The sequence below is a fragment of the Chelmon rostratus genome, chromosome 14 (assembly GCF_017976325.1).
Source record: "Chelmon rostratus isolate fCheRos1 chromosome 14, fCheRos1.pri, whole genome shotgun sequence".
NCBI classification, from domain to species: domain Eukaryota; kingdom Metazoa; phylum Chordata; class Actinopteri; order Chaetodontiformes; family Chaetodontidae; genus Chelmon; species Chelmon rostratus.
Window position 1 is genome coordinate 4,486,311 of NC_055671.1, and position 26,832 is coordinate 4,513,142.

General features: G+C 42.1%; 1 protein-coding gene across 1 annotated transcript in view; it reads right to left on the reverse strand.

Moving 5' to 3' along the window:
* LOC121616978 (RIMS-binding protein 2) overlaps window positions 1–26,832 on the reverse strand; it is a 57,200-nt gene that overhangs the window by 20,429 nt on the left and 9,939 nt on the right. The window contains exons 2-8 of the mRNA XM_041951913.1: window positions 13,384–13,491; window positions 12,884–13,012; window positions 11,133–11,309; window positions 10,172–10,351; window positions 3,121–3,288; window positions 369–452; window positions 151–240 (exon numbers count right to left, since the gene is read on the reverse strand). Of these exons, the coding sequence (XP_041807847.1) occupies window positions 151–240; window positions 369–452; window positions 3,121–3,288; window positions 10,172–10,351; window positions 11,133–11,309; window positions 12,884–13,012; window positions 13,384–13,491 (936 nt within the window). The remainder of the gene's footprint in view (window positions 1–150; window positions 241–368; window positions 453–3,120; window positions 3,289–10,171; window positions 10,352–11,132; window positions 11,310–12,883; window positions 13,013–13,383; window positions 13,492–26,832) is intronic.

The following is a 26,832-nucleotide window of genomic DNA, read 5'->3' on the forward strand; positions in this document are numbered from 1 at the left end:
TTTAATGACCTCACTGCATTCCCAGATCTCAGCATTAAGTTGGTGAGCAAAATATTTTAAAGACTGACTGCTATGATTGCCAAAACTATGTAACTAAGACCCACTTTCAAAAAAAGATTTAGAAGCTCCACACAATAGGGAGACTCTGACCTGGTCGAGCAGCTGTGCCTTCCTCCTGAGGAGATCTGCCTCCTCCTTTAGTTGCTCATTTTTGCCTCGCTCATCCTCAAGCTGGCTCTCCTGTTACCAGACCACGAGACAACGTTCAGATGAAGTTCCATGTCCTCCATATCATCACTATTAAACCAGACTGCAGCGCCATCACAGAGCATGTGAGAAGCAAAAAATGGAGCAAGAACATCGCTTACCAAATCCAGACATCTCTTCTGTCGCTTCTTTACTTCATGCTCAAGGTTTTCACATTCTTTTCTCTTCTTGCTCAGCTCACTTTCCTGAACCGACAATGATAACAAAGCAAAGATGCTGAAGTTACCTTGAATCCTGCTTTTGAAATATAATATGGCTCTAAAACTACACATAGTTCTTCACATGGTTTTAAAGAGAACAAGCTTCCAAACAAAGAGCAGGACATACTGTATAAGAGCAAAACCACGAAAAACATCTGTAATATAATGACAAATGATTTGTGTTTATATTTTGCAATGCGGAATACATTGGCTTTAGTTTCCATACTGACATCTGACATGATAGCAATGAGATATTACAAAGCTTAGCATCCTTTAATTATTCTAAATGCAGCTTACATGCAGGACCAACATAGGAGAAATCAGCTTATTTCAGCGTGGCCACAGGACCTCAATCAATCACTGTGACTGCGTGGGGGGAGGCTGCAGAGCAGACAGGCTAATTGCAGACCACCAGCAGCTGACTGCAAAGATATTGTACTCTCACCAGTGATGACACGGCAAGACAATAATGATAATTAAACTGCAATCTGTGGTCTGATTTGCTTGAGTGTGTAGCAGTCACAGCTTTAAGGGCCTGGATAACGCCGATCAAGCAAGGATGCTCTGTCATATAGTCAACTTATGACAGTGAAGCTAAACTTCCAATGATGTTCTGTCAGCTGTTTCACAGTCAACAAAGACCCATCCCACAGAACTGTTCACCTGTTTGAATTGTCCAGAGGAGGGTGTAGACTGCCATGTGTCTCCTCTCACACATAAGGAGTGACTAGATACTTAATTTCTCCTCTACACTTTCCTAACCCTGTGTTTTTGTACTGCAGTCTAACCGTGCACATTTTTATGGGACTGTCAAAAGCACATAGGTTAAACAGGTGCCATGAACATGCAGATTTTTTAAATCCCTGAAAAAAGTAAAAAGAAGTATTCAGCCATGCTAGGGCCTCAATGAGGCTACAGTTCAACAGAATGCTAATATCAGCATGCTAACATGCTCACAATGGCAACGTTAACAATCTGACATTTAGCAGACAGAAATTAGTTCAGTGTTAGCAGGCTAACATTAGGTAATTAGCACTAAACACAAAGAATAGTTGAGGCTGATGGGAATGTCATTGGTTTTGCAGGTAACTAAAGTATGGCTTGATGATGGAGCTGGATGAAAAGTGATGGGATCACTCGAGTTATTCAAATTCATCCCTTGGGCACCATGAATGGACCAAATTGCATCGCAGTCCAATCCTTAGCTGTTGAGCTATTTCAGTCTGGACCAAAGTGTTGGACTGACTGACTAGCAGGGCTAAAAATATCACCAGTGTTCTTTCTAGACTAACATTGTTTCTGGGGCAGCTCAGTGTTTACTCAGCTGATGTGCTTTGTCCTAAATCTGTAAGTCATTTAACTCATCTAAGATGTCCCACTGTCTAAGATGCCACTTTTTCCCGTGACTCAGCCAGGCTCTATGAAAGATAGCTAGTTAGTCTACAAAGCAAAGATATTTCAGCACGTCCCTTGTTAAACTAAAAAGATGAAGCAATTGTGCAGCCGGACGATGATGACCATGATGGGCCGCAAAACACTGACTAACTTCATTTACATATATGATCGCTCCCTTCAGAATGTGGCAGCTTTAGTTAGGACCTTAGTAAGATAAGAAAGTTGCATGTACAGACAGTATGTATTTCAGCAAACCATGTTAAATAAAAGAAAAGCAGCACATCACGTGACACATCACATAAATAGTGACTTCTTCTCATGATCAGAAAACTGCAAAACCAGCTATTCAAAATGCTACGGACACATCAGTGAGAGCGTTGAGGATAGTGCAGATATGATCTTAATGGACACAAATCACAGTCAGCAATACCCAATAATTGCATGTGCATGCTCAGTGAAGGGTGAGGAGGCATGCTGCCTGCTACTGAATTGCCACTGTGTGTCAATCGATCCTGTCCGTACTGGAAGTTTTCTCTAATTTTAGCTGATGTGATGGACCATGTCAGTGCTTTACCAACAAACAAAACGACATCAATGAATGTCTGGAATCAACATTTTCCATCCTGACAAAGAAAGTCAATCCAGGGCTGAGAGGGAATATGGTCTAGTTAAGCCATGAGACCCACTTGTACAATCAGCAAGGGCAATGTGCTACTGTTCTGTTTCCAAGGGACACGATCAAAATAATCCCAGCATTACATAACAAATCTAACCATAGTTTTTCCTTCAGTGGCAGTACACTGAAGACACAGCACTGAATTCAAGCTTCACTTTCACATGAACATGCAGTGTGGATGGCAATGCTAGATACCAGCAGTTAGGCACAACAAGCATGTTGTTGCTGCTAAGAGGTGTGCAGGACCCTCATGAATGACTGTCATTGACATTTAGTAATGTCAATGACAGTCATTGCATTGCATTACTAAAACTCCAATTTCAGCAACAACCATAGTTGGTGCATTCTATTTGATTATGCTGAATAATGAAGAGTATCAATAAATTGTTTTCATGAGTAGTTTTGTTCTTATGAATATTAAACTAGAATTTAAAAAGAAAAGAAATTCAAACAGAAAAAAAAACAGACACAAATGTGGCACAATGACGCTGGAGAAACGTTGAACTCATGTGGTTTGAATGTTGCACTACATGACAGTGTCATGATGAAGCATCAGCTGAGTTTACTTGTAGGTGCTCTCACCAGAAACTGTAGGCGCTGCTCCTCTGTGTGTTCCTCCTGATGGGAGGGGGTCGGGCTAAGGCCCGGTTGGGGCGTCACTTGCAGCCCCGACTCCTCCTCCTCTCCGGGAGTCTTCTCACACCTGGACGGAGCTTCATCTAATACCACACACGGGGTCTCTCCTCCAACCTGACAGGGACAGGGACACGCTTTCAGTCAGTCACCTTGTATTTACAGGGCTAATCTTGAAGAGTCAAGATCCAAGTTATTAAACTAAAAAGCTTCTGTTTTAATCTTAAAATCATGACCAACTACTGAGGAGAGAGGAAATGTACATATGACTGTTAAACTGTACGGTAACACTTAACACTACACCCCCCACTGTGGGTGAGGGGTTAGCAGCAAGCCTCCTTTCCCAGTGTCTAACTATAATGAATAATCCAGGGGGAATCCCTCTATCCTGCTACATGACTCCAACACATTAGCAGGAAGTATGTCCTTTGTAATTAGTAATGACTTGAATGTTTCACAGTAGGCTTATTTTCTGAACTAATTCCTGTTCCTGTACATTCCTTTTGAACGATGGTATGATTTGTTTAACTTGGATCCAGATGGGGGACAGGCTGACATTGGTTAAGGGTTAAGAGTCGGGAATCAGTATCTAATTTTAGAGCAAACCTACTTATGCTCAGAGTAGAACTGTGCTAGTGCAGCCAAGGCCACGACCCAATAACAGGATCAAAGGCGATCTGCCACGTGCTGCAAAAGGGATCTCTCCTTTACACTCTCCTCTCTCTTACATTGTTAGTCGCTCAAACGCATCACTCTAGACTTCAGGCACAGTTTCCACTTGTTAAAGACCCAACGTCTTTAAGGACTATCAGAACATGGCATGAAGAGATTCATTCAAATCAACCAAACACCCTGCCCCAAACCCCCAAAACATTAATACATGTTGTTACAAATCAACCACAATGTTTGCAATAAGTTATAGTACAGTATAGATAATACCCATTTGTCATTTGTTCAGTAGATGATTAGAAGTTTCCATGGTAAGTTCTATTTTAGAGTTTCCACATAGAAAAACACAATGGAAAAAGAATTAGCCAATCAAACTTAGCAATTATAACACAGATTCCAAACATATGTAAAACATAAATAAAATAGAATGTAATCGAATATATTTAATGCTTGAATATATAATATCTGCTTATTCTGAATTTGATGCAGCAACTCGTTTCAAACAAGTTGGGACAGGAGCAACAAAGACTGGGAAAGCTGTGGAACGCTCCAAAAACACCTGTTTGGATCATTCCACAGGTAAACTATTTTTAGCATGATGACATTGTGAAGAGTCATTAGAGAAATGCACTTGGATATTGAGGAATACTTTGGGTCCACAAACTTCTTTAGTCTGTAGCATTTTTTAAAGAACGTTTTGTTCTACATCTCATTAATCATATAACATGGGTGTTGCTCCTTCTCACAGGAGATGCATACGATACAAGCATTCATCCACGACACTGCAGAGTAACAGCTGCCAACCAATTCACACTCATAATACTGAACCCATCATGTTGGAGTCGAGATCTTCTGAAGAGGCTTGAGAGTTGCAGTCCATTAAAGTTCCAGTAAGAACCTAAAAAAATGACTTTTGACCTGACTGGAAAAGAGTGCTTTCCTTTGGTCAACATGTACAGTCACTGTTATTTTTACAGATCGTGAAACTGTCACTAAAAGCAACCTGGCCTCAACAAAGGCAACCCCTCATTCCTATAAACTATATATCCCAAGATACCCATTCCCAGCATCCTTTAATTCTCTCCACCAGATTTACTACGACTTTTCTGGCAGCGCACTGTTAAATGTAAACATGCAGGTGCTTAGTGCTGTCAGCTTGTATTCCTTTCACATGTAAAGCAGCTTGCATCAAGGAGAGTGAAGGCTTGTTGTTTCGAAGACGTGTGTTGAAGCATTATCACAGATACAGAAGACCTCAATATGGGGCTGATAACACATTTTGACTGTTCAACACCAAATCAGTGGAATGTCTGTCAAGTTAAGCGAGGCTGTGCCTGGTTTATCTTTTGGATAGGAGACCAGATGGTGTTAGTAGTGGTGACGAAAGGCCAGCAGGAGGCACTAATTCTGTTGGCCCCTGTACAAAAACAGTGCACAGGAATGAGGGCTTTAAACAAGTGCTCTGCTGATTTCTCTGTTCCTGATTCCTGGCGGTGGTCATTAAAGATCCCTGCATATCCATCACAAGCAGACGTGCCTGGTGAGCCCAGCGTCCTGGCGAAATGCCCACCGTTGTATTTGGTCAGTCATGCTTAAAGCGGTCCATCTTCTTGTGACTCTTAATTAGCTTGTAGCACTTCATACCTACTGAATGGGCTGGCTTAACTGTATGGACTGCTACAATCTGGGAGCCATGCACCATGGTGGGAGTGACGATTCCTATGCAAATGTGAACAAACCCCATCATTTTTAATTGTTAGTCCACTGTTTGTGCAGCTCTCCTTCCTGTCTTAACGCCTTGTTTGCATTCAGGAATGAATTCAGCTAAACTACTTTAACCACAGGTGACGTTCAGGACAGTCTAAACTTTTCATACCAGTACTAAGATGAAATTCAACATTCCTACTTAGGACAATTAGATATTTTCATATAACCACATGTGAGAACATATCATGATCAGGATGACATACATTGCTATCAGTCTACAGGTCAAATCCCTTAAAAGAGCAATCCTTTTTGTAAAAGGAATGAGAGCTCACAATGATGAGTTCAAAGCAAATATAATCAGTGTTCAAGCAACGTGTGATATAATTCCGACATGGCTTTGACGAATGAGCACGGGGGGGAATATTACGTAATGCCTCATTTATACAATGTTATGAGGAATAAAGGGACCGTCATGGAGAGCATTAGACCAAGGCTTAGGTTATTATGAATCGTTTCAAAGGTTCATGTGCCAACACACTAACCTAACAAAACTTAGTGTGGCCTAACAAGCTGTGCATGCACATGGTCATGGGGCAGTGTTTTATTCTCATATGGCCAATTAATAGAAAAGATCAACTGAGTCAAATGTTAGTGCTCCAAAAAATAAATTTAAGTAACATACTTTACATATTTCAGAGAAAACAGTAATGCATAATATAATATATATACATGGATAATATAATCCATAACAAAAATCAAGACTTGTGGAGTTATTGCTATTACTAGGTAAAGAATATTTTTCATTTAATGCTATTGCATGATAAAATACATGAACTGAAAGATCAGGTGTTGAGGGGGACAGGGTCTTTTTTTTAGTAATTATTGGCATTTCTGTACCCACTTTATAGTGCCTAAGTTCAAGTCATGTATTGGCAGTAATATAGTTCCTTTCTAGTGAGAATTTGAGTTGTATATAAACAGATCTTCAGATAGCTTTAATAGGACTTTTGGGTTGAATGTTTTCAATGAAATCTCAAAGAATAATCAGTTGATTCTCATCAGAGCATCATATTCACTTGAGCCAGAGAAAGAAGGAATCACTAGCTGTTTCATTCCAACCACCAACCAGAGGAAATGTCCACTACCTTTAACTCTGTGATATTTTAAATTGCGTCATGTCAGAACATGATAAGAGTAGGGTGCATTTGTACACAGTCCCCAGAGGACCACTTGGCCTATAGACTATATGTTAAATAGGTAAATCGGTTTTGCAGAAATAATGGCTGAATAATTGCAATAAAGCACACCCTCCTTTAAGGGAATAAGGGAGGTTTAAGGAGTGGTAGAGACAACAGTAATTTCTCAAACACAGTTTTGTTTACATTTTGAACGGTTTGTCTTCTGGGGCCTTACACAATAACTGTATGGCTGGTTCCCACTCGCAAATAGTCTCATCCGGCAGGCACCCAAAAATGTAGTGATACAGCTAAACTACACTGAATTCAATATGAACTAGAAACCAACAAGTCAATGTCTTATTGTCGGATTTCTGGGTAAATAAAAGGGCAAATTCCACGTCTATACTGATAGCATTAGCTTCAAATATAAAAACACAGTTGCAGCTTTCGAAATCTAATTACTGAATTTCATTGAATTCCAACTGTCATCGATACCACAAGGCATTCAAACACACTCCACACTTTGTTCCTGAAGCCACTGGAGTCAAATTAAACCATCAGTTAGAGTAATTTGACAAAAGCTGGTTGCAGCTCTGAGTGAAAAAAGTGCTGGGTCCATAATTATATGACATTGCAATTAAGGTATCATCAATTACAGCTAACAAGCATTAATACTGTACAGATGAATGCTAACTAAGGAGCTGGGAGGCTAAAATCAGGTGAACATAATTTCTTTGCATATAAAATTGGCTTTGGGTCCCTCAGTATAAAAGTGGCACTAATATGTTAACAATGTATGTATGTAACAATAGATTTGTACTTATTTTTAAAAATGTATGAAATTCATGCAGTGCATACACAGTAAGCTTTAACATTGTCTGTGTGATTAGATTACCTGTTTGCTATGCATGCAGAGATGCACAGACTGTAGGTCAGGCTTTCAAACAGTATAAATGTATAATTATTCAAAGACATTTGGCCTTGAAGAACATTTCCAGCTTGACTGAACGTTTTGTTCACTTCCTACATTCCCTTGCTGTTTCATTTCAGAGCAGATTTTCAGTGAGACTTCACAGGCTACATCTGAAGGAGGCATCTTGCAACAATTCAAACACTATCACTTGTTTCAGCTTTGAAAATAGTTAAAAAAACCTTCTCCTGTCTTATCTCTTGTCCTGCACTGTCTGTGGTGCCTTTAAAAGTGAATGGGACTGAGGGGGTGTAAAACTGACCTAAAAAATGTGCATGCATAAAAACATTTAAGTAAATAAGTAAATACTCAGATCCTGCTGGATGTGTAAAGACAGGCATAAATCAGTCTCAATAACTGGCCTGGTGCATGGCGCAGCCATGTCTGCTACAGTAGGTGACACTGAATGTGTTTTTATCAGATGAGGTCTTAGCTTAGTGGCTCACCTCCACTCGCACACTGCCTCACACAGTGAGGTGCCATTGTGTACACTTCACACTGATGTGGTCCATGTACACTAAAGGATCAAGTACACCTTGGGCCCATGCGTACTAAAGCAGGGTCAGATCCCATTCAGCAGGCCCTGAATGCCATAAGCACATTGGTGTAATCCCTGCAGACTACTGAAACGGGTAACTGGATCACTTCTTTTAAAAGCACCTTAATGGATTGGCCTGGCCGTTGATTTTCTTTTTAATACGGAGCATATCGATGTCCACCAATCAAACGCTCTACCACACTGTCACTGAGTCAGCCTGTCTAAATTCTACATCTGGAAGCTCCAAAATATGACTGTTATAAAACCAGGTTTCTGACTGGTTGCCCTTGACTAGGCCTCATGCATGTCCCGTCTTTCTAATTTGTAAGAAAGTGGCAGTCCATCACAGACGGGGTGGGATTTACCACAGGATTTACTGAAATGAATATTAAAAAACAACAGCTATGAGACCTAAAAGAAAAATCCCCTTAGCTGCGAGTCATATTGTTATACTAACATGGGGCATGCAACATTCTCATAATCTTTGAGAATAAGCCGGGGGTTTTAATGTCTAACACAAATGCAACACTCGCTGCCTTGAGCCAACGCTGTCGCGCTCCTGATTCCTCATGACACTCATTAGTTTTCAGTGTTTAGTCTCAACTTTGAGCCCTGCACGGCTTCTGTCTCACATCCAAGCAGACACATATGAGGCTAGTCAATGAGATCTACAACGGACTACTGACACCTACGCACAGAGACAACAAAACTCACAAGATGACCTACCCCTTTTGTGTGATCTGTGGCAACGTCAAGGCTTCCCTTGGCCTGCTAGTTATCCAGAGCAGGGCGAGATAGAAAAGTCTTTAGTGCGGCTGGAGTCTTACCTACCACCCAAAACCCTCTCACCGCTGCCACAGCAACAGAGAGAGGATTACTGGACTGTACCATTCTGTTGTTAGAGGGGATTAGAGTTCACACAACATGGCCCCTTTCTGGGTGTGCGCGTGCCACTGGGTATGCGTGTGTGCGTCCCACAAACGAGAGATTACCACAATCGGCATTCTCATTTGAGCTTCACAGGCAGAGAATTTACTCTATTTCAGAGGAGAATTTTGCAAAAATATCCATAAATAAGATGTATGCCTTTAAATGATGTAAACTGATACTAAAACACAGAAAATGTACCTTTAAAATGTCCCTCTCATATACTCAAAGTACTTCCATATTACAGATGTTCAGAGGTGTGGCTAACTAAATTCCACAGTTACAAATAATGTCCTTTCTACATTATGTAACCCACTCATACATTCATGATATATGTGCATTTTTTGGCGAGTGAGTGATTTATCTGAGCATCACTTTGCCAGTGAAGAGCTGCTTCTAAGAACTGAACAGAGAGAAGATCAGTATTAACTGCAGTGAGGATCAGAGTGTGTGACTTTGGTATCTTTGATCAGGCCCAAGTTCAAGACAGGGAATCATCTCATTATGGCTTGTGGCAGATTAGTATCGGGTCCAACGACAAGCCATTATATAACACAGCAAAACAGCATCCAAGCCAACATAAATATACACTAGATTTTAGAAAACTCAGTGGGCTTAATTTTAGCAAACAGCTGTCTTATCCACACTGTACCGTTATCCCAACACCACTGACACTCCTTGGTGTGAAAACATGATCTGGTCTCTGTTTGTAGTCACATACTTAACCTCAAATAAACTGAATGGTATCATCTTACCAGTTTTTGAGTGTTACAGTTTTTGCTCCTTTACACTGACTTATAATTTTGGTCTCTTTATTTATAAGACTAACACAGCAGCTATGATGGAATTTGCTCAGTCATTGCTTGTATTTATACCATTGTATAAAATTACAGCTGAGCTGATGTCATCAGTGTTAGTGTGCATAGACAGGGTTCACTTATTGAAGTCGCGAAGACCAACAGGGGTCAGCGTAGAGTTGTGCTGTGTTCTGATATGTGGGGACGACTTTACCTTTGTTTCCCCCTCCTCCTCAATTTCCCCACACTTCTGTGGGCCACCGGAGTCGGGACTATGGTTGTGCTGCTGTCTGGATGATGTGACCGACAGCTGCCTCTGGAGCCGCAGCACCTCCCTCTGAGACTCCCTGAGAAGCCTCTCAAATTCCACCCTGCCAGATGGAACAGGGGAGCCCTGCACAGACACATGCATCACAGTCGGCCACAAGACAATAATGTCATCAATTCAGCACAACACTGTAATTCTAATTTTAGCTATTAACATTTTCAAAGTGCATCCCAAGCAATAAACTGAATCAAAGACTGATCATGTCGGTTAATAATATGTGTAATCATGTGCATTGCGATCTAAAACTGGCCTACTTCTTCTGCTATTTAGAACAGACTTTAAAACACTCTAAAGTGGGAACATTACATAACTAAAAACAAACACATTGAGTAAAATTTACTCTGGGTTATGGACATAAAAATGTAAGTCATCCCATTTGTACATAAAATTTTCCAATTCAAGTTGACAGGACCACTTCACCCTCCCATCCTGCCACCCTTATCACATGGTGAAAATGTGTTGAAGTTGAACACGGGATCCAGCACAGACTTTCTCATTAGATTGATGCACAGCCCACCATGTCAGACCCTTCATTAAACCCAGCACATGTTCACATTCAGGAGAATAAGCTTCTAAATCACTGGACCAGTAATTAAAAACAGGCACATAGAAAGGCAGCCCATTCCTGCACTGTCATCTCGTCATCAGTAGTGACGCAGCCTTCGTAATACGGGCTTAGGAGGGAGTTAGGATGAGTAGTACCCATGTTGTCCAGCAGAGGGCGAGCTTGTGGCATTATGAGTCTGTGGCAGCGATGATGAGGGTTAGAGGTAACATTGGGGCAGCAAGTCCAAATCAGTGACCACAGTTGAGCACACTAGTTACTGAGGAGGTGTCTTAGAAATACCTTAGTGGTGCCCAGCCGAGCCTCCAGCTCTCGGCATTCTTGCTGCAGGGCAGCAATCTCTTTGTCCTTTGACAGCAGTGCATCGGCATGCTGGGCGAGGTCACGAGCTCGCTGTCGGGCAAACGCCCTCTTGTACTGCTCCACAGACCCAGGTCTCATCAGTGACGGGGAGTTCACCTGACAAGAGCAAGAAGGAAATACATGTCAATCAGCAGAAAGGCTTTCATAGAGGAAGTCTGGAATACACTCTTATTGGCAGTTCACACAAAGCAAAGGGATTAATAATAAAATAAACATTGGGAAAGCCTTTAAAAAGGACTTGGATTCATAAAGCCATTATCAACCTGCTAGATGAACCAAACCATTTTATCATTATAAAGTCTGATGGTGGTATGCAGGAATGACTGTTTTGACAGGTGGTGTGGGGAAAACAGTAGTAAACTTGTACTGTCCTGCTGAAGACAGTGCTTACAGTCAAAGATCAGCACAGAACAGCAAGAAAATCATATGATATCAGAAAGGGGCAGCATTATAAACACACCCCAGTAATACTCCTGACCAGCTACTGAACATCTCAGTGTTTCGTGAGCAATTTCTGGCTCTCACTTTGGCTACAAGCAACACCAAATAGAGGCGCAAGCTAACTCAAAAACAATCTATGGTTAGATTAGGTTTCAAAAAAATGAGTTTAACAAATGTGGTTAAGCACTTAAAAGACTTCAAACTTTTTGTTGTTGTGGATTAATAAGAGCTACACTGCTCTGCCCTTCAGTGAGCAGCAGAAGGTGAGGGGGGAAGGGGAAAGGTCCCTCCTGCAGTCTGGTGAACAGGTGCACTCAGAATAAACAGCAGCCAGTGACTGCAGCATTCAGGACAGAGACAGAGTGCTCCTTAAAATGTTTGCTACGGTACACGTCACTACAGCTCTTCAGAGACATCTACTACTTAGTGCTTCAGACTTCAAAGAGAGTTACCATGACTCATGCATTTTTAAGAGACTACACATTCATCAACCTAATGAACAATGATTTCACCATTAATGTGTGAGTCGTGGCAGGACACCTTTGACATGCTATGTTGTGTCTTCATTAAAAGTGATATGAAAAAATCTGCCCATAAAAACATGTCAATCGTCAGATAAATAGCAAGAAAAAAGCAGTCCGGGAATATGGACATACATTTGGCTGAAGCTACTATATATTTTGTGTTTTTTTAGACATTGCCACAGTAAACAACACACTGTAAACTGTGTGTCTTCTCAGCCTTCTTCTATTTGAACCTATGATTACATTTGTCATACCTGCTCCCTAGATCTGAAAAACAGAAGTTGATACTTTCTATGTAGAGGTACAGATGACACCTAACTGACAAGACAATTAAAAAGGTCCATCCGGAGGAGTTGCCATCATATCAGGTGTTAAAGTACTGAATGAAAAAATGTTTCATGAGGAATGTCGGTGAGGTTTTCATCCTCAATCATTGTGTTTGATCTTTGATTGTTTGTTTGTTGACTTACTGAAAATGGAGTTGTAATGATGCAGTCAACTATTCACTAGTGCTGGTATGTTTTAGCAAGGCCCCCATTAATCACATGTTGAGCTATTCCATTCAACTCATTACCTGACATTATGGTGGAGGGGTGATTTCGATGGTGGTGCTCGATAATGAGTCACTGCCAGTATCTGGGTCAGTGAGAGTGAGGGCAAACACGGTGGCAATGCAGTTCTGAACATTTCACTTGCGTGGCGTACCACTTTGAGGTTGGCCTCCTGCAGTTTTCGAGCCCTCTCTTCCAGCCTCTTAGCAAGTACAGCGAGCTCTGTGTTCTTCCTCCTCAGCCGCCTGACCTTCTCCTCGGTCTCTGGGGCGCTGCTCTTCCGCTAAACACAAGACAAACAAATATCATCAACAGATGCCTGCAGCAACTACTAACACCAACTTGGCAATGTCAGACAAGAAAGTCACAAAAACAGGTATTCAGGCAGGCTTATTAATGATTTGAAGAGGGATTCAGTCCTAGTTTTATATCGCCTGCCAGCATTAGCAGTGGGAATTATAGGAGATGCAGGAAAACGCCAACAAACTGACAAAATAATGATCTATTTATAAACCGAACAAATTACTGTGAAACTGAGCTACGACTGAAACAATATACATTTGAAATGTTTTGTATGCCCTCTATGTGCACCTGGTCCTTTATATATGAAGCCTGCAGTCAAGACTAGAAACCCTCTGTTATTTTTAGTCTTACCAGCAGGCCATTCTCCTCCCTCAGTGTGGTACAAGTCTTCTCCAGCTCATCGAGGGCTCGCAAGAGTTCAGAGTTCTGGCGCACCAGGAAGCCATAGTCAGTACCATTCTGAAAGACAAGCACAACAAAGACAGACGCAGAGTTTACCAACTACTGGCTTTTTGTTTTAATAAAACAAAGCGAAACACAAGAGTATCGGTGCTTCTGTGAAACAGGGATCGAGTTTCATTTCACTACAATTGGTTGAATCATGTTCCATGTCTGAGTTACAGGAAAGCCTCCCTCTGCTGTCAGCCAATGTTTACAAAGTGCTATCTAATGGTGGCTGACAGATGACAGCCCACTGAAAAGGCTTTTCATTAGACCATCTCAATCAGTCCACCACTGGCACTCAACAACCATTACACCACACTAACTCAGCATGAGAGGAAGGAGAGCTGTGCTCTCACACTGAGCGATGGAGAGAGGGGAAGGAGAGACAGAGCAAGAGACAGGGGAAGAAAGGTGATCACATACAGCACATTCAGGAAGTATTCAGACACACCCTGCACCCCATAACGACATGCTCTAAAACATTTCTGCTTCTTCCTGACAGATACTCTCAAGCTCTTGCGAACTGGACAGGAATACCAATTAACTGATGATCTTCACGTCTCTTCATAAAGTTTTCAAAGTGCCTCTCTTAGAAGCACTGAGTCAATTGTCCCAAAGCCACCACAGTGCTGTCTTAGCTGTGTGCTTTGGTAGGAACGATGAACCTTCGCTTTACTTCACTTCTACTTCATTGGCCCAAATTTTAGCATAGTAATGGAGTTGCCACATCTAGTTAAGTGGTGAAAATGAGCATTTGCATCAGGCTTCAGGTCTGTTTTGTGCCACCTGCAACTGAAGGTGATGGACTGTGACAACAGTCGCCTGGATGGAAATCAAGACCTGAAAAAGCATTCAAAGATACTGTCCAAACTCTGCACATCTAATGAATGCAGTCAGTTGTCACATATTGAAATGTATACACGTTCTGAGGTTTTATAGTAGTTTTAGTGTAAAAGTCGTGTGGGTTACACAAATTAGGTTGTTATCTTGTGAGCTCTTGGTGAAGAGGCAGCTCAACAAAGCAGCGGTAGACGTGGCAGACGGTCGATGTGGCAGGTAGTCAATGTGGTGATCAAGACTGTCATTTGTGTTTATTGTCCCAGTGAAGGAAACCAGGAAGTGGTGGAAACCTCTGATCGGTCTTTCATTCGAACAGAAATGATGCCTCCCTGCCCCTGTGACAGGTAAATGAGGCCTGGGGCTCAGAGGGAAGGGTTGAGAGCAGGTCTGGCACACATGAATGTAATGGCTGCAGTGAGAGCAGATGGACAGACAGGGTGAACAGATAAGCTGGAGGTAAAGGGAGGGTTTGTCCTCAGAGTGTAACACATTGAATGATATAGTCGCTTTTGGGGCTTTTCCATACACATGTGCTGCCTTGGCTTGACTCAGCCCAGCATGGCAGGGATTTCCACGCCCATTATAACGGGGCTTGAAAATGTGTCTTCAACTGCTGACATGCTTGTATTGATTCAATGACATTTAAAACTGGTGCTCTCTTTAGGACTGTTAAATATTGCACTGTGCAACGGTTGATGGTTGCTTCAAGCTGTTATCACGATTTTGCTCATCATCTACCGCTTCTGGCTTGAAAAAGCATCTGCTTTGTCTTGCAATTTCAACATGGCGGCTAATCATGTCTGAATGACCACATCACCTCAACCCGCTTGGAACTGGTTGGGTGCGCTTTGTGTGTTTCTCCAAGTGCCTCAACTGTAGTAGACCACATGTCTCAGAATGACAAAAGCACACACATGACTCCACATGTGAAACACTAGCAAACCTGTTTAATTTTTTTTAAATTACGCCTCCATGATACTCTTGGGATCTCATTACTAGCCTGAAATAGCCCTCTGCCACAGTGTCACTGAACAGCACAAAGAGTTATGTTATATCAAACATCCTGATGGCATGGTGCAATATACAAATCACCATCATCTTGTGAGATTATGCTGTCTTGGTAACCGGGCAGATGATGGGCTATCTGGTGGCTCTCTGGAGGGTTTTTAATGCCACGGTACCTGTTATTTAAGTCAACACTAATGACCAGCTGTTTGCTAAAACAGCAGCTGAGGCTCCTGCGCGTTCACCCTCCAATACTATTGTAATGGTAACGCTGGACATCCTGTCTGAATATCTAGCTAATGGGTTAAAAACTAGAGCCAAAGAGTACGGTATGCTTTCAGGGTAACACCATACAGACCAGCAGACAAAATATTTTGACTGAAATCATTAACACATGATCAGGTGAGGGACATCATTCACAAAACAGGATACAATAAAAGTGTTGAAGTAGTAACATGGAAAAATAAATCATGTGTGATAATAGATATTAATCTGCACAAACTTCCACATGAAAGTGGCAGAATTTCATATGGTCAGACTTACTGTTGTTCCCCAAAGTAGGTGCATAATTTAAATTAAGTCAATTCCCAATACTGTCTAAATGAGTTGTGAAAAGCCTGCAGTCAAAGCAGAGATGTGATCACTACTTGTCACTGTAGGCAAAAAAGATGCTTCATTGACAACATTCATAATCAATGCAGGCACTGAGTCAGCAAGTACAACCTCCTTCAACTTGAATGCTCTCTTTGGGCAAATCTTGGCACCAGCTTAGATACCTTAAGAAAAAATTTCATCTCATTTTTCTGGTTAAGCATGAGTGCACCTACTGGAGCTATTACACCACTTCACATTTAAATTACAGCCTGAAGACTTTCATGAAATCAAACCCCGTTTTTGACACCACTTATGGTCAACATTTTTTCTGCAGCAGCCACTAAATGTATTTAAAGTCTGTAACTATCTCTCTATATGGTAGTAAAACAGTTCATACATGTAATTCCACACACTTTTATCTCACTGATTACATTCACGCTTATGGCCGCTGCTTCACATTAAAAGCATTCAAACGGCGAAACACAGGGTGGTATTGTGAAGCAGCCACAGGCAACAAACTGAGTTTAATGCCATAGAAAATAATGCCTCTGAGAGCCATTTTGCTACTTTTGATTTTCCCAATATGAACTACTGATGATATATTACGGGACACAGAGAAACTGCACACAAAAGTGTATAGCCTGTCATAAAAACCTATGAGCAGCACTTCATGCCCAGACTGTTCACTTTGTTGATGATACATGAATTTTTCAGGGACAAGGGGACGCTGCTTATTGAACTGTCATGGTTTGATTTATCTCTTGGACTGTAGGGGTAAGGGAGTGCTCTGAGTCAAAATATCTTTTAAATTCTTAAAATATATTAAAATGTGACGTCATAAAGCACACAAAACAATTGACTCCTAACACACAATTCCTAAACAAAAAAATCACAATGCACTTAAGCATTAGAAAGTTCTTTAGGACAGGCTTAACATTATCTGCAGGACCAGACGGCATCAGCCCCAGGCTGCTGAGGACCTGTGCGGACCAGCTCTGTGAGGTCCTCTGCCACCTCTACAACCTGAGCCCAAGCCTGGAGAAGGTCCCTGTCCTGTGGAAGACCTCCTGTGTGGCCCCAGTTCCTAAAATAACTCATGCCAAGGAACCAGCCCACGACAGACCTGTCGCCCTGACCTCCCACCTCATGACCATGAAGAGGCTCCTCCTCAGCCACCTCTGCTCCGTGGTAAGCTCCACCCTGGACACGCTGCAGTCTGCCTACAGGCCCAACATCGGGGTAGAGGACGCCGTCATTTACTAGCTGCAACGGGCGCTCACCCACCACCTGGAGACCGCGGGCTGCGCTGTGAGGGTCATGTTCTTTGACTTCTCCAGCGCTTTCAACACCATCAGACCGGCGCTGCTGGGGGAGAAGCTGGAGGTCACTGGAATGGATGGACATCTTGCTGCCTGGACCATCGTCTACCTCACTGACCGTCCACAGTACGTGCGAATGCACGGCTGTGAGTCAGAGGTGGTAGTCTGCAGAACGGGAGCACCCCAGGGCACCGTCCTCTCACCCTTCCTCTTCACCATCTACACCTCAGACTTCATTTACAAAACAGACAGCTGCCATCTTCAGAAGTTCACTGATGACTCCGCCATCTCGGGCTGTGTGTCAGAGGGGAACGAGCTGGAGTATCGGTCAGTCATTATGGACTTTGTGGACTGGTGTGAGCGCAACCACCTGTGCTTGAACACCAGTAAGACGTAGGAGATGGTGACTGATGTCAGGAGGAGGACACTACCACACTCACCAGTGAACATCCAGGGGGAGGACATTGAGACAGTGGACAGTTTCAACTACCTGGGTGTTCACCTTAACAATAAACTGGACTCGTCCTACAACACTGACGCCCTGTACAAGAGGGGCCAGAGTCGCCTCCACCTCCTGAGGAGAGTGAGGTGTGCAGACCCCTGCACAGGACTTTTTATGACTCTGTGGTAGCCTCTGCCATCCTCCACGCTGTCGTCTGCTGGGCCCCGGGCAGCACAGAGCGGGACAGGAAGAGACTAGTCAGGAGGGCCAGCTCTGTCCTGGGCTGCCCACTGGACTCTGTGGAGGAGGTGGGTGAGAGGAGGCTGTTGGCCAAGCTCACAGCCATCATGGACAACAGTTCTCACCCACTGCACCGGACTGTAGAGGAGCTGAGCAGCTCCTTCAGTGGCCGACTGAGACACCCCCAGTGCAGGAACGAGCGCTACCATAGGTCCTTCATTCCCACCTCTGTCAGACTGTACAACTCCAATGTATAGTTATTATGTGCAATATCCTCTGTATCTGCTATTACCTGGAATCAGTGTCATTTTATCAACCACATCTACCTCCTTCCTCTTGCACTAGAAGGTATTTTTATATATTTCTATTTTTATTTCTTGTATTCACTGTACATAGAATACCTTAGTTTTTAATTTTTGAAATTTCTTAAATTATTTTTATTGTTGCCTATTGCACTGTTGCAGATTGCACTGTTCTCATTTGCACCTCTCATTACTGTTACCCCCCTCCCCTTGTATGTTCTAAAGAGCTTCTTAAAGAGCTTCTGTAACGGTAAATTTCTCCACTGTGAGATTAATAAAGTTTTATCTAATCTAATCTAATCTAATCTAATATAATTAATACCAGAGAGTCAGGACATCAGCCACCAAGGCCACCAGCCCAAATGAGACACAAAAAGGGCTGTATGCCCAGAAGACTGTCCACATAATATTCAATTTCCTTATGGAAATGTGCTGTAAGCAGCTGTGATCAGAACACAGGAAAAGTGCTTCTACACCGAACAGGAACTGTCCAGTCAAAGGTATGTCTTGAAACCTTTTAGACAGATCTGCTAGAAATAGCCAAATCTCCCAATTTTCAACAAGGAGAGAGCAGTCATCACCACTTACACTTCATAACACCACCAAATGTTGCTGAAGTGATGCTCAGACACTACAACTAGCAGAAACAATTGCCACCAACATTTTTTCAGATGCAGAGACGTTATGCTGCCTTTTGTACGCAGCATTCTTAAATGGCTCAGTGAGAGTTAGCCTCAGCTCTCAGATGAACCATTGTGTCCTTGAGAGTTATTTTGCCATCAGTTAGAGGACTCAGCCGGTCCCAGTGTCCCAGTCTTCCTCTCAGGAGGGTGACGCTAAAGCCCAATCAATCACCTCAGAGGAAGGCCAGCCAGAGTGAACTCAGCCTCCGCCTGCCTCCATTCTGATTCTAATGATCTTGGAGTCCGTCCATGTCTTGTAATTGTTCCCTGGGAATCACACTGAAACACACCGGAGGCTTTTCTTAAGGCATGAGGTAATGCAGGCTACAAACTAAAAACCACCCTGCCTTTGCTTCTCTTGCTTCCACAGAAAGGGGCTGCAGGTGGTGAGGTCCACTCAAGGCCAGTGTGTTAGCATTCAGCCAGTTCTTCTCTTTCACAGCAGTGCTGTTTTCACACGGGCCTGGCTCAGTAAGCAAGGCAGATGCAACTCCGGAGCAGCAGGGCAGGGGGTCTGTACACAAACGTCTGTCAGGAGAGTCTGAGCCTGTGGGCAGGGCAGACGGGCTTAATGGAGCCATCTCCCTGTGCTCTGTTTGGCTCTGTCTGCAGTCATTGTGGATACAAGCAAATAAGTGAAGGGACCGCTGATTATAAAATGCACACTCGCAACACACACACTACACTGACACTGCTTGCCATAATGGCACTGTGCTGCAGGATCTAGAACGCATCATCATGTACCATCATATACCATCATGTGTGAACTTTCTGAGCTATTTCTAATTTATCATTGTATTGTATCACTGTAACAGCTGTCGCTATGGAAAAGCTGATTATTGTATTTGATTGTGAAGCTGCATTTTTTGTCTGCATCCATAATTACAAGGCAGAATTAATCTAAAGTTCAGAGTAAGACGTGATTATGCAATACCTAAAATGAACTCCTATTAGACTGATTTTGCCGTGACAGCCTTTGCGCGACTGCATCTGATAAAAGCGGGGTGCTGCGTGAGATATTTTGTGCTTATTGTGTGTATTTTGTGATAACCTCAATGGCATCTGGATCAGCTCTTCATCATAACATCAATTTTGGGTGCGTTCTCTAAATCAGAAGAAGAGCTGAATCCCTTTGGCCTTTTCAGATGACTACAAAGAAAGCTATACTTTCAGGCCTGTAAAACAGCTTCAGACAGAAGCTCATATCACACAAACACCTGAAGCTACAGTGACACTGAATTTTCTGCAGACGAGATCTGTTTGTGTGAAAGACACTTACCCAGATAACCGAGTGTGAAAGGGACTATACTTATCAAAACTCTAAGAATATCCACTGAAGGACAAACTCCACCATCATATGGCCGTCACAGTTTGGCAACGCAGCAGGTGGTTCCAGCACCAACATATGTTACTGACCTAATTAGTGAATGTTACTGGAACAATGTAGAGTCACTTTAATCCCATTTATTGTAAGTTTTAAAGGTCAATCAAAACAACCTAACTTGAGTTAAGTACTAAAATAAAATAGTAACATTAAAGAGAAACGTCACAAGTGACTGGTTATTAAGTATTCACTTGCACTACCTATATTTGCTATAACAAGTCGACACTGACAGGACTGAGCTTTGGAAAGAGAGCAGGCTAAATTGCCTCTTGATTATCTGGGTCAGAAGCTGTTTTATGTGCCTCAAAGGGTCTGAATCAAAATGGCTCAGGGTTTTCTGGAATTCATCCCCATCCTTGAGCATTTTATTGCAAGCTCTAAAGTAGAGAAGCAACACAGACGCTGTGGATAGATTAAAGAAAAGGAACAGATAGAAGCCAGTCTATGACAAATGTCCATGTCAAATTGACCACTCACACTGTATATTTGGAGCTTATAAAACTGCTCAGACAGAAAATATCAATAGTTAAAGCTAAAGTTTGCTAAAAGGAATATAGATATTGACACAAAGCATATAGAAAAAGCAGAACTACATTCAGATTCTGTTTTGTTTTGCCTCTTGGCCCGTGATTTCTTCAGTTGAAGTGCGTTGAACTTCCAAGACCATCATCCTGTTTCATTCTTTTCTATCTTAGTAGGAACCCCCTCTCCACAGCGCTTTTATGTCAGTATTACAAAGGGTAAGCTTTTCAAAGAAAGATATGGGGGGTTTCGTCCTGTTAGATGAAAATGTAAAAACACTACAATATTTGAAATATATCTTTGCAGTACTAATTGGATTTAGTGTATTTGGCAGAAAGAAGAGCAGAAAAAATACAAATGCAGGTTGTTGACAATAAATCTAATAACACTTTAAAGGCTAAAAGGAAAGGACAAGAGCAGATGTTACATTTTTGTTCTATTTTTGACACAATAGGGTCCTTAGTTACTCATCGACAAAGATTTGAATAGATAATTAAACGTCCGCAGACTTATTCCTACATATTCATAAAGACCACATTATCCTTTTGTTTGGGATGGACGGCAGGCTTTTGTAGGGCGTATGGAAATGTCTACAGTCTGGTTTCACAGAAACACCAACATCAGCATTTTAGCTGACAGCTAGAAATCCCCCACTATAAGCCTCTAAGGAGACAGCAAGACAAAGACACAGACATGCACATAAGCGCACACACAAACACACATTTTGCTGTTGTTAACTCTTCGGTGGACGTGATATTTGAGGTGGCAGTATTAAAGCTGCAATTTGCAATTGCAACATTTCAGCCATCCATACAGTGTGTATTATAACCACAGCTCATGCAATCACAGGGTCGACTACTAAAGCAATACATCAATACACCACTAATTATAGATCGGGACTAAAAACATGAAAACCTTTAATTACTTTTGGCTAGGCCTGCATGGAAAAAAGGATAACACACTGCAGCAACTGAATAAACCACAGTACACTGTTCCAATTCAGTAGGTCTGCTGCCTGCATAGTTAAAGAAAGTAGTGGCAGTCCTGAAGCATTAAATATGATGATCAATGTTTTTATTGCAATGTGTCTCAGTACAGAGATGCATTAGAATTTTTAACAACAGTCTGTCAGTTTCTTAAATATAATTACTGTGAGGACTTCTGGTCAGGTTATTTGATTTTCCTACATTTTTTAGCCTGGCTTTTCAGAAAACGATTCTAATAATGGACAATGCACAACCTGCAAGTACTTGGTGCTGAGCTTCAATCAGCAGTGTCGCTCAGAGGACTGGCATGAAGGAGGCAGTCTGCTGAATCTGGAAATGTGCCTTAATTAATCCAGGCCTTGTCCGCTCCCAGCAATAATAGAAGGGGAAAGACCCGAGCCTCAAACTCCACATGGTCGGAGAAACTGACTCCTGAACACAGATTCAATTACTCGCAAAGGCAAGAAACAGAAAAACTACATCCAGTAGAGACAGTGAATGGCCGCCCTTCCATTGTGGATACTAATGCGCTCCACAATATCAGCGAAGCGTTACAATTTAAAGCCAAATCAATAACTCTCTTTATCTCTGTTTCCTACTACATCAACGATTTCTAATGAGGTTTCTTGAACTTCTCACATTCAAGAATGTCAGTTCCAGAATGAATCTGTTCCGATCCTCTACAACACAGAATACTTTGTAGACTTTTTTTTTTCTTGTGGTTCAACACTCCACTGCTCCAATGCTCCACTACATATCATTCCTTGCAGTTTTCCAAGGCTGTGTTTTGTTCTTATTACTAGGCTCACGGTAGAAATATCCACCTTACGCACAGGACAATAAACTAGGCTAGGGCAAGTGCTGAAGCTCATGCAAAACTTTGGTACTGGAGGCTGCTATCTACAGTGGTCTCACACAAAGCAGAGAAATATCTCTTTAAAACGGTACGCATGAAAAGAACCACAAAGCTGTTTGTGGCCTGAGGTAGTTTATTAACAGCAGCTCTCTCCCTACACTCATATATAAGTCATGAAGAAGCCCTCCTAAGTGTCCTCTCAAATCCCCTCCTGTATTTATCACAACTCATCTCCCCCGGGGTACCTGACGGTGACAGATTAGGGGGTCTTTCTTACGGTGTTAGAGAACAAAGAGCCAACACGAGACGCCCCCTTGTTTTACCCCTGCCCCCCCAAAATCTACATCTACCACCCCCCATACAAACGTCTGGGAGAGGCTGTGCAAAACTGAAACTGTCTGGAATTGCTTGTTAGTGCCTTTTCCCTTCAATATGTTTAGAAAACAGTATGTGCATAAATTTCAGCACATGACCTTTACATGGTATGAACTATCTGCTTTACATCCAGGGATGGGATTTCCAACCCTTATACTCCTGTCATGATGTATTCTCATATGGCAATGGGTGAATTCATTTCTGCCACTAGCAATTTCATGCTTAAGCTAAGAAGTCAACAATATGTAATATTCATTACAATGACCCATTAGCCTTCAGATCTTGTCTCTAAGATGGTCAGAGTGTTTTTCTTAAAAAGCCAATGACCTCCCAGCACAGTAATTCAAATCCATACCAGCATGGCTGCCTCATCATCTCACAGTCCACAAATAAAAATATCACAATCCCCCGAGCCTCCAGGGACTTAATAAGGCATCAGACATGCAGACAACATCTGGCTTTTAAAATGTCAAAAGATGAACAGAGGGAGGGGTTGCCAAATTATTCCATTTAGTGCAGTGTCAGCAGAAATGGATAGAGGGGACAGCATGTAGTGGAGATGATTTGTTTCTCCAACGACCCTCCACAGGTTCAACCCCGAGAGCTTCAAAAGAATATAACCCTTCATCTTGTCAAAGGCAATTGTCTATGCATACAAGCCCCTTGACCCCCCGCTATCATGCTAGCTACTTAACTTAATTTTGTGGTCTGGCACAACAGACGCACTTAGAAACGGTTTTACTGAATTCGTTTTGACATTTAAAACCACATCAGTCATCATAATAGGGAAAAGAGGCAATACGTGACTTCCTTGAGTGTGAGGAAGACATATTCAAATGCATGGACATTATGCCCCATCCTCCTGTACACAACCCTGCTTTCTTTGTATGACAATGTAACACTAAATTAGATATTCACTAACATTGGCTTTTAAGTATTATTGGCTGCATCTGTGAAGCGGATTAAAAGGTAAGTGACTGAGGTTAAACTGCCTTTGTTGAAAGGAGGTTTGGTAAAAACAAATCAAAGTGAGCAAACAGCAAATACAGGCAAACCTTTTAGAATTTCATTCTACAGATTGGACTGACCTCAACAAGCCACAATGCACTCAGCCAGAAATGGAAGTGCATAAAATTAATTGAAAAAATGAATGCGACGAACCCCACAAGGACCTTGTCGCCAGTCTTGTTGCTGCCAAAAATCACTCCTCCTACTCAGTCACTGTCATCACTGTTGTTTTCCAAAGCCAGCACCTCATCACCCAGAAATCGCCGGCAAAGAGGATGTTTCCAGTATAGAGACATATTCTTAGTGAGCACTGGAAATTCCTGTTCCCATGTCACCACTCAGGTGGAAACATGCTTAATCATTGTTATTTACAGAAGCATTTTGAGACAATGTCACACTACACATCCGAACACTACTGCACTTGTGTTCAGTCAATGGCTGACCCACAGCTTATTGATGGGTTTGAGTATTAGCTCTCCTGTCGGTGATGTTACAGCATATTGATTGGACTGTCCTTGACACCAGGAGCTAACACTACCTTGTACTCTTCAATACATGTAATTAGGTAGCATCGTGTTTAAATATAACAATTAAAATGAAAGAACAGGTTGACCTTAAAAACACAGTATTTCTATGGATCATGTGATATGTATATGATGTAGCCATGAGGCAAATACTATACAGTATATTTAGTCACATGTCAAAACACTATTACAGCATTCCACAACAAACCTTTACGAGTCACATTCAATACTGTAAACGCACATCTGGTTGAGGCACTCCAGCAATGAAAGGCCTGAGTGACCTTTCTTGATATTCGGTAAGTCAAAAAAATGAGGCTCCATTTCCTCCTCCAGGCAAAAAGCATTTCCCATTGAGAGGAGGAAGGCAGGTCATCGGCAGCACTTGGGAGCAGGACCAAATGATGCAGAAATGTCACAGACAGCAGAGAGCCGTCAAAGGATGCCAAATATGTAGCAGTCTGGATGCAGGCCAGTGAATGTAAATGTGATGGAGGCGGACACCCTCTGTGTGATATAAGGTCTGAATGAAATAAAAAGAAAGACCAACAGCTGATGACAGAGTTGTCGCACAAACACCTTCTGACCACTTAGCTACACGAGTGCCATTATTCTCAAAATGATTCAGATCATTTAGGTTTATGAAAGAATTAACAGGGGGTGCAGTGATGACAGGAAAGTGGGGAAACAACAAACGTGCCCTTTCACAGCACCTATTTGGTGAATAAAGGTTAAGAAGCAAATGTGATGGGTGGAGATAGAAATAGAAGCCAGATTTTGAGCTGGATAGATTGATGTGTAGAAAACTGTCAGGCTCCTGCCAAGTGAAAGCTATGCAAAAGGTGTTCAGGTGCTGTCATGGTGTTAGAATGTGGCTCACATTTTCATTTCAGTCTTTGTTAGAGCAAATCTGTGCAACAGTAAGCAACACAGTAAAGCAAATGCCTCAGGGTCTACTGATCAGCAGGATATATTCTCTACATGCCACATCCAGTGCAGCGTACGGTGTGGAAGTGAAGGCGTCAGCGAACACACTGTCTGACCCCTGTTCCATAGAGAGAGTCTGCGCTTCACTGCAGCCAGACAGCAGACAGACAGCCAGCCAGCCAGCCAGCCAGCCAGACAGACAGACAGACAGACAGACAGACAGACAGACAGACAGACAGTGATGTTTGGGCTGGAACATGGTGAGAGACCAATACTCCAGAGATTCCCCTCTCACTGCTCTATCAATTATTCACAAGTCATTAGATGGCAGACGAATAAAACACGCTCATATGTGAACACACACAAACACAAATTGGACCTTGTGGCAAAAAAGACCCATGTTGAACCAGCAACAGGAATATATAAATCAAATGACCTTTTAACTAGAGCTGCAACGATTAGGTGAGTAATCGATTAGTTGACAGACTAACTGAATCAATCTTGAAAACAAATATATTCAGTTTACAATCATTGTAAAGTGAATATATTTGGGTTTGATAAAACAAGACATCAAAAGATGTGACCTTGGACTAATATTTTCTTTTTATAGACTACATGATCAATCAAGAAAATAATCAACAGGCAAATCGATGCTGAAAATAATTAGTTGCAGCCCTACTTTTAATACACACCAGTGAAATTAATAAGAATTCTTCCCAACATGTATGACCTGCACAATGTACAGTGCTATGTAGAAAACACTGCATTTTAACAGAGTAAATCATCTCTCATCATCACCACTAATATGACACAATGCACAGGAAGTTGCCACTGTTAAGCATTGTAATTATATTAAGGTTTGTTGATTTGCAAAGAAATGAAAAGATTCGTAAAACAATAAATCAAAGATGTGTTTAATCAACCCTGTACTGTCTAACACAGTGGATGCTCGGCTCATCATCACATACTTCATCAGACGCAGAACAATAAGTAGATGACTCACAACTGAACAGACTCTGTCATGAATACATCCTGTCTGAGATTAGATATTCATTTCAGAAGATTATGAGCAAAGTTATGGTGAAATCAGGTCTTCTACACAGACGCACCGCTCCACTTTCAGTTCTCCCATAGGTACAAACTGGGTCAGCGGTGACCTGTAGCGCTGGCATCAGTGCGTCAAACACCCAACATCTGCATTCAGCAATAGATCAGTAGCAACACTGACATCTAATACCCCCTTTTAACCTGAGAAATCGGACTGCACGTGTTACAGAGCTGCTTTGACTAACATTGTTTGTCATTTTATCCACAGCAGGGGAAAAGTTGACAATGTAAAAACACCCACCTGC